General features: G+C 37.2%; 1 protein-coding gene and 1 pseudogene across 3 annotated transcripts in view; both read left to right on the top strand.

Moving 5' to 3' along the window:
- The window catches only part of ATP7A (ATPase copper transporting alpha), a 186,121-nt gene that overhangs the window by 144,762 nt on the left and 27,682 nt on the right, over nucleotides 1–13,677 (top strand). For all 3 annotated transcript variants that reach the window (XM_045066214.1, XM_004777105.3, XM_004777103.3), the window contains 5 exons: nucleotides 584–711; nucleotides 1,926–2,080; nucleotides 2,290–2,424; nucleotides 10,460–10,654; nucleotides 12,179–12,361. In XM_045066214.1, coding sequence (XP_044922149.1) covers nucleotides 584–711; nucleotides 1,926–2,080; nucleotides 2,290–2,424; nucleotides 10,460–10,654; nucleotides 12,179–12,361 — 796 coding nt within the window. The remainder of the gene's footprint in view (nucleotides 1–583; nucleotides 712–1,925; nucleotides 2,081–2,289; nucleotides 2,425–10,459; nucleotides 10,655–12,178; nucleotides 12,362–13,677) is intronic.
- Nucleotides 2,522–3,984, top strand: LOC106004142 (annotated as a pseudogene).

Below are 13,677 nucleotides of genomic sequence, written 5' to 3'. Positions count from 1 at the left end.
TAAAGACTTGATAAGATTTCATTCTTTTTTAAAAATTTTCATTCTTTTGTATTTTTTGTATTTTTTATTTATATAGTCATAAAATTATGTAGGCAAATTTACACAACAAATAAATTGTTAAGATTTTATTTATTTATTTGTCAGGGAGAGAGAATGAGCAGAAGCAGGGGGAGTGGCAGGCAGAGGGAGAAGGCGGCTCCCCACCGAGCAGAGAGCCCCAATGTGGGACTCAATTCCAGGACCCCGGGATCATGACCTGAGCCAAAGGCAGACACTTAACTGACTGAGCCACCCAGGCTTCCTATAAATTTTTTAGTTAAATAAAACCCCTTATATTATTTTCTAAAGCTTTCATTTATTCATTCAGTCACTATTCAATAAATATATCCTTTGTGCCAGGTACTGAGCTATTCCCCAGCAGTAAACCAGACTGATACTGTAGCTCCCAGCTTAAATGTTAGTTCTAGTTGCCATTGGTAACAATTATGGAGCGACAGGCTTGACATGAACCAATAAACTTGCATGGAAAGATCAGGGTGAGAAGCATATTTTCAGAGTGCTTTTTATTTTAACTCCGATCCAGTGAAGAACAAGTGGATGTGGAACTCGTACAACGCGGAGACATCATTAAAGTTGTTCCAGGAGGCAAATTTCCAGTGGATGGTCGTGTTATTGAAGGCCATTCTATGGTAGATGAGTCCCTTATCACAGGTATGTTCTTTCAGAGAATCATGACATGAAAGTAAAGTGCACCCAAAGTCTTAATTAAAAAGAAGAATAAAAAGTGGAGAGCTTTTTTAGAAATTATGGAATGAGTAAATGATGAGTGAAGAGAATAGGAATTCTTTTAAAAATGGTATTAAATCATGAGAGACTATGGACTCTGAAAAACAATCTGAGGGGTTTGAAGTGGTGGGGGGGGTGGGAGGTTGGGGTACCAGGTGATGGGTATTATAGAGGGCACGGATTGCATGGAGCACTGGGTGTGGTGAAAAAATAATGAATACTGTTATGCTGAAAATAAATAAATTAATTAAAAGAAACTGGAAAAAATGGTATTAAATCAATTTCTGTAGATTTACTTTGTGTTTTTCATTATGCTACTGAAAGCTTTTTTTTTTTTTCACTGAGTATTGTTAATGACTAGAATGTGTAACCAAAACCCAAGAGACTTTGGCAGGTTTTCCTGAGCAAATACCTGTTTATTTTCCTGACCTAAAGACTGGGCTGGTTTATGCTGGAATATGACTCCAAATTTTCCACATCAGGGCCTGCTCTAAGAAATTAGGCCTTGGAATAGTTTTAGAGATCTTAGATAACTAAGGGCAGTCTGGAGCAGAACCGAAAGAATACCTTTCATGCCTGAACCGTCAAAATAGTCCCAGAAGAGGCGCAGCTTATGGACTATAAGGAAATAATTTTGGACTCTTGTGTTTCTCAACAGGGTGCTATTGCCAGTTCAGATGGGACAATAATTCTGAGGGAACTGCTTGAGCATTATAATACATTTAGTATCCCCCGACCCCAGCCCACTAAATTAAGAGTAGCAGAACCCCATGCTCCAGCAATAGTTATTATAAACAAGAACTCCCTAGGGAGTTCTAGAGAACTCCCTAGAACATTTCTAAATGCTCCTTGGGAACATATTGAGGACCAGTGATCCAAGACTACGGTTCAACTTTAAAAGTGTCTATATATAAGAGCTGACTTGACAGATTTTTCTAGTTTAAGGTATGTGTTCTTGGGATTGGCCCAGAACTGACATAAGAGAAAAGAGAGGGCAAGTTTAACCTAGGGATTTATCCAGATTCTGTTTCATGAAGTAAAAATCTCCTTTCTACATATTTTGACAATTAATACATAATAGCATGTTTTAAGATAGTATGTATTTATGCTCCCTAAATCTGACTTCACTCCTTCTACAGGGGAGGCAATGCCTGTGGCTAAGAAATCTGGCAGCACAGTAATCGCTGGTTCCATTAACCAGAATGGGTCGCTGCTTATCCGTGCAACCCATGTTGGAGCTGATACAACACTTTCTCAAATTGTCAAACTTGTGGAAGAGGCGCAAACATCAAAGGTAACTTGATTTCCTGGGAAAAACAAAGTATTTTTTTTAAAAAGACTGCTAAGAATAAATCCTGATCTAGTGTTTATATTTTCTTTTAACTCCAGTTACATTAATGTGGAAATTATTAAAATATTTGTGTGTAATACCAAATATACCCTGTATTCATTATCAAAAAAAGGAGACTGATACATGTATTATTGTTATTATTGTTGTTCTAGGCTCCTATCCAACAGTTTGCAGACAAACTCAGTGGCTACTTTGTTCCTTTTATTGTTATTGTTTCCATTGCTACTCTCTTGGTTTGGATTGTAATTGGATTTCTGAATTTCGAAATTGTGGAAACCTACTTTCCTGTAAGTGACTTGTAACAACTCTTTACATAAAACAGTTTGTGAATATTTCCCATAAACTATTATTTGGAAAATAGCTTTAGTAATTACTAGTATCTTTATGGACCTGGAATGGGAAGGTGATAATAATATATGCATTTCATAAATTTAAAATTTTCCCTCTGGAAGATTTTTTCATTATTTTCATTATTTTTAAAATTATTTTCATTATGATTGTCCCAAAGTGAGTACTGAACTTTTATATCTTATACCTAGTCTCATTCCCAATATGACTGCTTTCTTAAAGGACTACAGATAATATTGAGGAAAACCTTGGGATCTCAGCTCTGCCATATACCATCAGGGTGATCTTAGGTCAACTTAATGTCTCTCTGAGCTTCAGTTTTCTTATTGATAAAGTGAGATTCTAATAATGCCCATCCTGCATAACTTGCAGTTGTTGTGAAAGTTAAATAAGATAATATATTGGAAATACTTTGTAATTTATTAAGTGCTTTATAAATATACAAAAATATTAGTGCCACTTCCTCTGTAGTTCTATGATAGTCTCTAAAGTATGGTGTCATAAAGTGGTAAAGTAGACCTGGATTGTGCCTCTTATTAGAGATATAAACTTTAAAAAAAAAAAATTCTTGTTTTTTAAAATTATTTTTATTAACATATAATGTATTATTTGCCCCAGGGTCTGTGAATCATCAGGCTTACACATTTCACAGCACTCACCATAGCACATATCCTCCCCACTGTTTATAATCCAACCACCCTATCCCTACCCTACCTCCCCTGCAGATACTACACAGGTTTTGTGCCCATGTGCATTGGAGAAATATCTCCTACATGCCCTATAGTGTCAGGTGAGGGGGCTTTGGCATTCCCAACCAGCTAGGCATTGTTGTCAGGATTCTGATGGCTCGCATTTTTGTTCTGAAAGTCATGTTGGAGACTGAAGAGCTTTGGCCCCTGCTCTTGGGCTTCACCATCATTCTAGCTGTCCTACAAAGTATGGCCCTTCTATTTTGCCCTGAAAGTCCTAGATTTTTGGTCATTAACAGAAAGGAAGAAGAGAGTGCCAAGAAGATCTTCTAGTGATTGCAGGGCACCCAGAATCTGACCCAGACAGAACATCAGGGAGATGAAAGATGAGAGTGCTAGGATGGCCCAAGAAAAGCAAGTCATTGTGCTAGAGCTCTTCAGCATGCCCAGCTACTGACAGCGTATCGTCATTTCCATCATGCTCCAGCTCTTCCAGCAGCTCTCTGGAATCAGTGCTGTGTTCTCTTACTGAATAGGAATCTTCAAAGATGCAGCTGTTGGGGAGCTGTTGGTGTGAGTGTGACTAATACTGTCTTCATGGTAGTTTCTCTGCTTTTGATGGAGAGGGCAGGGAGGAAGACTCTACATCTGATTGGTCTTGGAAGGATGGCTTTTTTTTCCATCCTTATGACCATTTCATTGCTATTAAAGGATGAGTATAACTGAATGGGCTTTGTCTGTATTGCAGCTGTCTTGGTCTTCATGCCCCTTTTTTTTTTTTTTAAAGATTTTATTTATTTAAATAAATAAAATAAATCTCTGACAGACAGAGATCACAAGTAGGCAGAGAGGCAGGCAGAGAGAGAGAGGAGGAAGCAGGCTCCCTGCAGAGCAGAGAGCCCGATGCGGGGCTCAATCCCAGGACCCTGGGATCATGACCCGAGCTGAAGGCAGAGGCTTTAACCCACTGAGCCACCCAGGCGCCCCTTCGTGCCCTTTTTTGAAACTGTTTTTTTGTGGCCAAACTCTTTGGCTGGGGACCCCACCCAGCTGCAATGGCAGAGGGCTATGTTCCAGCTGGACTTCCAGCTTGTTGGCTGGGCAGCTCTTACCCCTCAGCTGCATTCTATTTAGGAGTCTGCCTGTGTTTGTATTGTCTTCACTGGCTTCCTTATTATCTTCTTGGTCTTTAGTCCCTGAAACCCACAGCAGAACTTCTGCAGAAATTACACGAGTCTTTGAAGGGCAGGTGGAAGAGGCCAGTAGAACTGTCAAAGGGCCCACTCTGGAGATAAACAGTATCCTTCCTACCACCAAGGTCTAAGCTGTGCATCCTTACCAACATGAAAAAGCAAACTCTCCCTGAATGACAGAGAGAGAGAGAGAGAGACTTCGTCAGGTGGTAACCCAGGACTGTTTCTGAATGCTGCTACTTGATTCCTTTCTCTTCCCACATACTTCATGAGCACTCAGAGGAACCCAATGCTGGAGTTAGTTGTATCTTCAATGGCTTCTTAAACATTTTATTACTTGGACATTCTCTTCTGTTTAGGAGAGACTAAGGAAAACTTCCTTTGTTTCAAAAGGAATTGGCTACTTGGCATATGACAACTTTGCCAGCTTTTTTTCCATTGGGTTGTGAGTTGAGTATTGCCTCACAAGGACATACAGGAGTGTAAGAGTAAGATACAGTTTCCTCTACCCCAGACTTAACAGGAAGTAGATCTACATGAGTGTGGAGGGCAAAGAGGGGTTAAATAAGAGCACCTTCCTCACTTCTGTACAGCTCTGCAGAGAAAATTAACTCGAGTTTTATTTATCTTCTGGTTTTATTAACACAAATATTTAGTTCTTTAAGTGTATAGCAGTTTCACCAAATAATGAGAACATAAGGAAATTGAGGTTAGAGGGAGGTGCTTAAAGAGAGATTATAGGGTGGAAGATTTGATACTGGAAAAGTCAAGGTACAATAAGAGTCATATACATTTTGTAGAGACAAGAGTCTCTACATTTAGAGAGAAATGTAGTATGTCATTGAAGTGTGCATGAGGTGATGTGTGAGATTTGCATGTTGCCTCTTAACAATTTCTGTCCTTCATGTGGAAACTCTCAAGTTTAACTTCTTAGAAAAGTCATGTGCCTATACTAAGAAGCTACTGGTTTCATTTGGAACTTTTTTCTTTGTTGAAGATTATATGTAGTATTACTTGAAGTCTAGGATGATTACGAAAATAGGCATTGTAGTTAATGGTGGTTGATGAATTCTAATTTTGGATGGAGTCCAGAGAAGGGAAGTTTAATTCTAGAAATCCTTTCTCCCCTCACTGGACCAAAAAAGTTCTTCCCCATGTAGTGGACTCTTTTTTTTTTTTTTAAAGATTTTATTTATTTGACAGACAGGGATTACAAGTAGGCAGAGAAGCAGGCAGAGAGAGAGAGGTAAGCAGGCTCCCCGCCGAGCAGGGAGCCCGATGCGGGGCTCCATCCCAGGACCCTGACATCATGACCTGGGGCACAGGCAGAGGCTTAACCCACTGAACTACCCAGGCGCCCCGACTCTTTTTTTTTTAAACTACTCCTAACTACCCATCTGGTGGGGGAGCCCTCCAAATGGGCAACCCAGTTTTGTTTTTTGGATTTTAGTTGCTGATTTTTATTTTTTTGAAAGTTTTAATTTTAATTCCAGCTAGTTAATATACAGTGTTATATTAGTTTCAGGTATACAATATAATGGTTCAGTAATTCCATACATCACCCAGTGCTCATCACAAGTCCACTCCTTAATCTCCACCACCTGTTTAACTCATCCCTCCATCTACCTACCCTCTGGTAACTATTTTCTATACTTAAGAACCTGTTTATTGGCTTGCCTCTCTCTCTCTCTCTAGCTTTCCCCCCACTTTGTTCATTTGTTTTGTAACTTAAATTCTACATATGAGTAAAATAATATGGTATTTTTCTTTCTCTGACTTATTTTGCTTAGCATTATACTGTCTAGCTCCATCCATGTGGTTGTAAATGGCAAGAATTTATTCTTTTTGGTGACTGAATAATATTCCATTATAAATATATGCCACATCTTCTTAATCATTCATCAATTGATGGACAGTTGAGCTGTTCCCATACCTTGGCTGTTATAAATAATGTTGCCATAAACACAGGGGTGCATGTATCCATTTGAATTAGTGGTTTTGTATTCTTTGGGTAAATACCCAGTAGTGTGACTGCTGGATTATAGGGTAGTTCTGTTTTTACTTTTTTGAGGAACCTCCATACTGCTTTCCAGAGTGGCTGTACCAGTTCCTACCAACAATGTAAGAGGGATTGTTTTTCTCCACATACTCACCAACACCTGGTATTTCTTATGTTGTTGATTTTAGCCATTTGGTCAGGTATGAGGTGATATCTCATTGTGGTTTTGGTTTGCATTTCCTTGATGATGAGTGCTGTTGAGCATCTTATCATGTGTTGGCCATCTGGATGTCTTCTTTGGGGAAATGTCTATTCATGTTTTATGCCCATTTCTTGACTGGATTTTTTGGGTTTTTGTTGGGGGGAGGTTGTTGAGTTTGGTAAGCTCTTTATAGATTTTGGAAACAAACCCTTTACCAGATATGTAGTTTGTAGATATCTTCTACCATTCCATAGGTTGCCTTTTAGTTTTGTTGATTGTTTCCTTCACTGTGCAGAAGCTTTTTATCTTGGTGAAGTCCCAATAGTTCATTTTTGCCCTTATCTCTGGAGACATGTCTAGTAAGAAGTTACTGTAGTTGAGGTCAAAGAGGTTGCTGCTTGTGTTGTCCTCTAGGATTTTGATGGTTTTCTGTCTCACATTTAGATCTTTCATCCATTTTGGATTTATTTTTGTATGGTGTAAGAAAGTGGTCCAGTTTCCTCATTTAGCATATTGCTGTCCAGTTTTCCCAACACCATTTGTTGAAGAGACTGTCTTTTTTCCCACTGGATATTCTTTCCTGCTTTGTTCAAGATTGATTGACCATATAATTGTGGGTTTATTTCTGGGTTTTCTGTTCTGTTCTATTGGTCTATGTATCTATTTTTGAGCCACTACTATACTGTTTTCATCCCTTCAGCTTTGTAATGTAACTTAAAGCCTGTAATTGTGATGCCTGCAACTTTGCTTTGCTTTTTCAATGTCACTTTGACTATTCGGGGTCTTTGGTGGTTCCATATAAATTTTAGGATTGTTTGTTCTAGTTCTGTGAAAAATGTTGTTGGTATTTTGATAGGTAGTACATTAAATTTGTAGATTGCTTTGAGTAGTATAGACTTTTTAAAAAAAATTTATTTATTTTAGAGGGAGAGAGCGAGCACAAGCAAGGGGAGGGGCAGAGGAAGAGGGAGAGAATCCTCAAGCCGACTCCTTGCTGAGTACAGAGCCCAACATGGGGCTTGATCCCAGGACCCTGAGATCACAACCTGAGCTGACATCAAGAGTCAGCCACCCAGCCAAGCCATACAGGTGTCCTGGGTAGTATAGACATTTTAATAATATTTGTTCTTCTAATCATGAGTATGGACCATTTTTCCCTTTCTTTGTGTTATCTTCAATTTCTTTCATTGGTGTTTTAAGTTTTCAGAGTACAGATCTTTTATCTCTTTGGTTAGGTTTATTCCTAGGTATTTTATTGTTTTAGTGAAATTATAAGTGGGATTATTTTCTTAATTTCTCTTTCTGCTGCTTCATTATTGGTATATAGAAATGCAACAGATTTCTGTAGACTGATTATACTTTACTGAATTTGTTTATCATTCTAGCAGATTTTGGTGAGGTCTCTCAAAAGGTTTTCTATATATAGTATCCTGTCAAATGCAGATAGTGAAAGTTTTACTTCTTCCTTATTAATTTGGATGCCTTTTATTTCTTTTTGTTTTCTGATTGCTGTGGCTAGGCCTTCTAGTAGTATGTTGAATAAAAATGGTTCCGGTGGACATTCTTGTCCTGTTCCTGACCTTATGGAAGAGCACTCCATTTTTCTCTATTAAGAATGATGTTAGCTGGGGTTTTTCATAAATGGCTTTCATTATGTTGAGGTGTATTCTCTCTAAACCTACTTTGTTGAGTGTTTTTTTTTTTTAATCATGAATGGACGTTGCATTTTGTCAAATGTTTTTTCTGCATCTATTGAAATGATGGTATGATTCTTATCCTCTCTCTTATTGACGTGGATTTTTATTTTGTTGTAAGCCATAGCTTTTAAAGATTTCAGAGAATGTTCATAGCTAACTTTGAATTGGTAACCTCAGCTCTGGGAGAGGACTTTTCCTGAATGATTATTATCTTGTTGATGTATGTTGTTGCTTTGGCATTATCATATTATTGTTCATCTGTTACTATGTCAGGTTACCCTTGTTACCATGTTTCCACTGTATTAGGTCAAGTGCCCTTAGGAGTCATACATTTGAGATAATGTGAGTAAAGGTGCAGTGTAGCCCCCTGCAGAGAGTATGAATGTATATGTACTGTCACTTTGCTCTAGTTGGAAGTAGTTTATTTGTAGCTTGTTTCCTCTATGTTCCTACAGCCTCCTTTTGGATAGAATCTGTTAAACATCTCAGTGTGTATAAATACCACTGCCTTTGCTTTGCAGAATTTGTGTCTATGACTTTTTCCCAAACATTAGTGTTCCGTCTCTTGCTTCTTTTCCTTGTTGGAGATTTGGGGGAGAACTCCTTAAACCCTGAGATTGAGGGTGGAGGACTCTTTCTCATTCTATACCCAGACAATGGAAATAGTTAAGAAGAATGTGAAATCAGGACATGTGGCTTCTTGGGGGCATAGATGGGGAATTGTGGGGGAAAGGGAGACTTTCTTTTAAGGGGATAGAAACAGAGCACTGGATGTGGTGCATAAACAATGAATTTTGGAACACTGAAAAGAAATAAAATAAAATGGAAAAAAAAAAGAAACAACAACAACAAAACAAATTGAAGACTCTTAACTCTGGAACATTTGTGAGAGTTAGATGAGATGGAGGGATTTACACTTGCCACAGGTCACAGACACCTCCATAAATCATCTAGTTTCCTGGTATTTTTTATGAATGGAAATTGGGCCCCATGACATTTACCGCCTTTTTCCCCTTTTCACATGTTGCTCGATCTCCCTTTCTGTCCTTTGTGCTCACACACTTAAAGCCCTTTAGCCAAACCCTTGCCTATAACAGTATTTTAGTTACCAGCTATCACTGTTCTCTCTGGTTGTTGAGCCTTGAAATAAATACTGACAGAGCTATGAAATTGGGGAAATTGGGGAGGGACTTTGTTGGAACAGGTGACTTCTAATTGTATCTGTGCTTCTGGTCCCTAAAAACAGCAGGTTGCAAATACTGCAGTGTGGACATCTTGCCATTTCTCAGTGACCAGATTGTGAATACTTCTAAGTGTATTTTTCTGTTATAATGTAACTGTGGGTCTTTGTTTTTGAGATAAAAAGTTCTGAGTGTAAAAAAAAAAACAACAGAACAGGTAGAATAATAAAAACTATGTATCTATTTCATTATATATGGTCATTAGTATAATATAAAATTTTAGAAAAATGATTCACCTTGGTTAATTACACATTGAACCAGAAGATTGCTGAGAAGTATTTTGGAATGTGTATCCCTTAGGGATTTTTCTCATGAGTTCAGGGGGTGCTTAGGAGATTTCCCCTAATACTGTCAATTGTATTTACTCACACAAGCAAATATTCAGTGTCACTAAGAGCTGTGCACTACCTTATAGACTCAGTTCAACTGTTATGTTCAAAAGAATTTTCCTGAAATAAGATTAAGCTTCCTTTATATGCTGTGTGATTTTTCCCTTGTCTTTAAAATATAGCGTGAAAAGCAGATTTATGGTCTTGGTATACAGAGATTCAAAATTCATTTTCTTCAGGATCAGATTTGCTGACAATTAGGTCCCATGTGTGCAGCTATTTTTTGAAAGTCCTTAGGAAAAATACTTATTCTCCAATGTAGAGGTAAAAAGCTGACTTTCATGTTCTTTAGATCAATTAACATAGTTTGTAACTCTGGAATCTGCAAAATTGAATTCCTGATTTTAGGACTATGGTTTATTTAGCAGTAATGTTACAATTTCTTATATTGATACAAGAAGAAAAAAAGTTTTCTTCCTAGTAACCAAAATGTGTATGTTGGCAGCTAAATAGGATTCAGTGTGACTTGAAAAAGTTGGTTTTATTTAAATAGAGTTAAGCTTTGTTCCTTTTGTTTTATACAGCCGTAGATCAATAACCAAAATTCATGCCTTTCTTCTAAAGGGATATAACAGAAGTATCTCCCGAACAGAAACGATAATACGCTTTGCTTTCCAAGCCTCTATCACAGTTCTGTGCATTGCATGCCCCTGTTCACTGGGACTAGCCACTCCAACTGCCGTGATGGTGGGTACAGGAGTAGGAGCTCAAAATGGCATACTAATCAAAGGTGGCGAGCCACTGGAGATGGCTCATAAGGTAAGATAGTCCCTGGAACAAAGAATTGTCCCATCTAACCTGGCAATAGCACCTGTATTGAGAGACAGAATCCAAAATATTTCTACATGGTCCATAAACTGAGCTTCTTCTGGGACTATCCTGAGGGTTGAGGTAGGAAAGGTGTTCTTTTGGTTCTGTTCTGGATTGGTCTTAAGTTACCTAAGATCTCTAAAATACTCCGGACCTACTTTCTTAGAGCAGACCCTGATGTGGAAAACTTGGAGTCTTATTCCAGCTTAGATTAGAAATGTTGTCGGGTCAGGAAGACAGAAGGGGTATTTGCCCAGGAAAAATGTGACTCCATGTTTGTGTTCTTCATTGTGAGACAGTGCTTATAGTAACATTGCAGTTCCTTTGCCTTTGCCACTAGCTGACAGTTTGCAGCTATGACTCCAAAAATATAATCATCCCTCATCTCTCTCATATTAGGATTTCCAAAACAATTTCAATCAAGGCTATTTGACGTCACCTAAAACCATGTTCCTTCTGATATATTCTTATTATTGAGGATATAAACTATATACAGATGTATGTAGTAAACACAGAACATAGCTTAAAATGGATTTGGAACCTCATTTAACTAGTGAATACAAGCTGTTAGTGTTTATAGTAATTTTTTATTTACTTTGATAAATTTAAAACTTAAGAATTGAAAGAACAGCATAAAGAACTCATGTATATCCTTTACTGCAGATGTTGGGCTCCTTTCCTAACAACAAGGACATTCTTTTTCATAATCATAGTACAGAGATCAAAATCAAGTAACTGACATTGCTGTAATACTCTTACCTAACATTTAGTCTATATTCTAGTTTCCTCAGTTGTTTCCATAATACTCTTTATAGCTATTTTTTCTCTTGTTCAAAATTATGCTTTGTATTTAGTTGCTATATCTCTTTTCATCTTGGTTCCTCAAGCTATTCATTTTTCAAGGTTTGTATTCCAAGTTTACTGTGGGGTGACTGTGTTCTCTAATTCCAGGTTCTTCCTGTTTCCTGTCTGGGCTCAATTTCCCTTATGAGTTCACAGAGCTGTCTCTTCTCAGACCATGCTTCTCATTTAGACCCAATAAAGTCCAAGCAAACCAGCAGGTCTTTTCTGGTGCTCACTTCAACTTAATTACTTACCCTTCTCTTATAATAATATGCCTACTACCTAGATTTCCACTACAGTTCTGGAATTCATTAGTATTGAAAGCCTTTCTCTTTCCCTGAGGCACTGAGTCATCTCTTAAGTACTTACTAACAGTCAACTATTAACAATTAGTTCTAATTGTTTAACATATATTTACAGTATGGTTGAACATTTGCAAGGGAGGGCTATTAGATGTCACTAGAGTATTTTTTCCCTTATTCTCCTTTACTTTTGTTCACTCAAAGACAGTTTAATTTATCAAGAAACAAAATATTCATCTGTTGAAGTAAACCTTTTTCTTATTTTTAGAAAGGTAGTATTAAGGATTACGAAGTCATATAGGTGCAGTGTATTTTAATTTTCTTACAGGTGAAGGTAGTGGTGTTTGATAAGACTGGAACGATTACCCATGGAACCCCAGTAGTAAATCAAGTAAAGGTTTTAGTGGAAAGTAACAAAATATCACGCAGTAAGATCCTGGCCATCGTGGGAACTGCTGAAAGTAACAGTGAACATCCTCTTGGAACAGCCATAACCAAATACTGCAAGCAGGTATTGTTTTTCCTTTGTTTATTAATGGAGTTGTCTTCTACAGGAATTACAAATCCAAACTGGTGTTTGACTATGATTTACATATATAATTGGTAGGAGGCTAAAGAGTCTTGTATTTTCTCATTTTATTTTATAATATGTGTTGGTTTCTTCATACAGAAGAGTATAAAGATGAAAACAGAAATTAACTATAATTTTATCACACAGATAACCCCTGTTGACTAAAATATTAAAATGTAGTTCATATTTATCATAGGAAAATTCAGATAGTTCAGAGAGTTACATAATGAAAAAGAAAACCTCATTCCCTGCCCCCTTTCATAATCCCTCTCTCCAGAGTTTAACAAATGTTAATCTGTTAACAGTCTTTTAAAATATAATGGTCTTCCCTTATCTGCAGGGTATATGGTCCAAGACCCGAGTGGACGCTTGAAACTGAAGAGCACTGAATCCTATATATACATGTTTTCTTCTATACGTACATACCTATGATAAAGTTTAATTTATAAATTAGTCACAGTAAGAGATTAACAATAACTTATAATAAAATAGAATAATTATAACAACATACTGTAATAAAAGTTATGTGAATGTGGTCTCTCTCTCTCTCTCAAAATTACTTGCTGTTCTGTACTCACCCTTCTTGTGATGATGTGAGATGGTAAAATGCCTGTGTGATGAGATGAAATGAGATGAATGATTTAGGCATTGTGACTTGGCACTAGGCTACAATTGACCTTCTGACGCTAAGTCAGAAAGAATATTGGCTACTTTCAGACCAGAGTTGACCACGAGTAACCAAAACCAAGGAAATGTGAAACCGTGGATGGGGGAGGGAGGACTACTGTAGCAGCTTTAGTGAGATATAATTTGCATACTCCAAAGTTCATTATAGATTGTACAATTCAATAATTTTTAGTATAGTCCCCAAAGTTTGCATTTGTTAACCATTTTAAATGCATATCTGAACATATATGCATTTATTTCTTTTTAGACTTTATGTAGAAAGATCACAGAGTGACCAATCTTTGATACCTTGTTTTTTTTTTAATTGAGTGATTTTCCCCATATTAGGACATATAGAGCTGCTGCATTATGTTAATGGCTATATTATGTTCTGTATGATTTTTTTTTGTTTCTTACAGTGTACAGTTAATGTTCTTGTCAGCTTTTGCAAGTTTACCTTTATGTTAAATGCCTATTAGTGCAATTGCTAGATCAAAGGATATAAGCAGTTAAATTTTGATGAATTTTACCAATGCCCACATAGCAAATATTACCAATATCCACATAAAGGGTTGTACCAGTTTATACTT

The sequence above is a fragment of the Mustela putorius genome, unplaced genomic scaffold (genome assembly GCF_011764305.1).
Source record: "Mustela putorius furo isolate JIRA1106 unplaced genomic scaffold, ASM1176430v1.1 tig00003862_pilon_pilon_pilon, whole genome shotgun sequence".
Classification (NCBI taxonomy): Eukaryota; Metazoa; Chordata; class Mammalia; order Carnivora; family Mustelidae; genus Mustela; species Mustela putorius.
The sequence above is the reverse complement of the archived record's forward strand: the minus strand, read 5'-3'. Positions and strand labels throughout refer to the sequence as shown.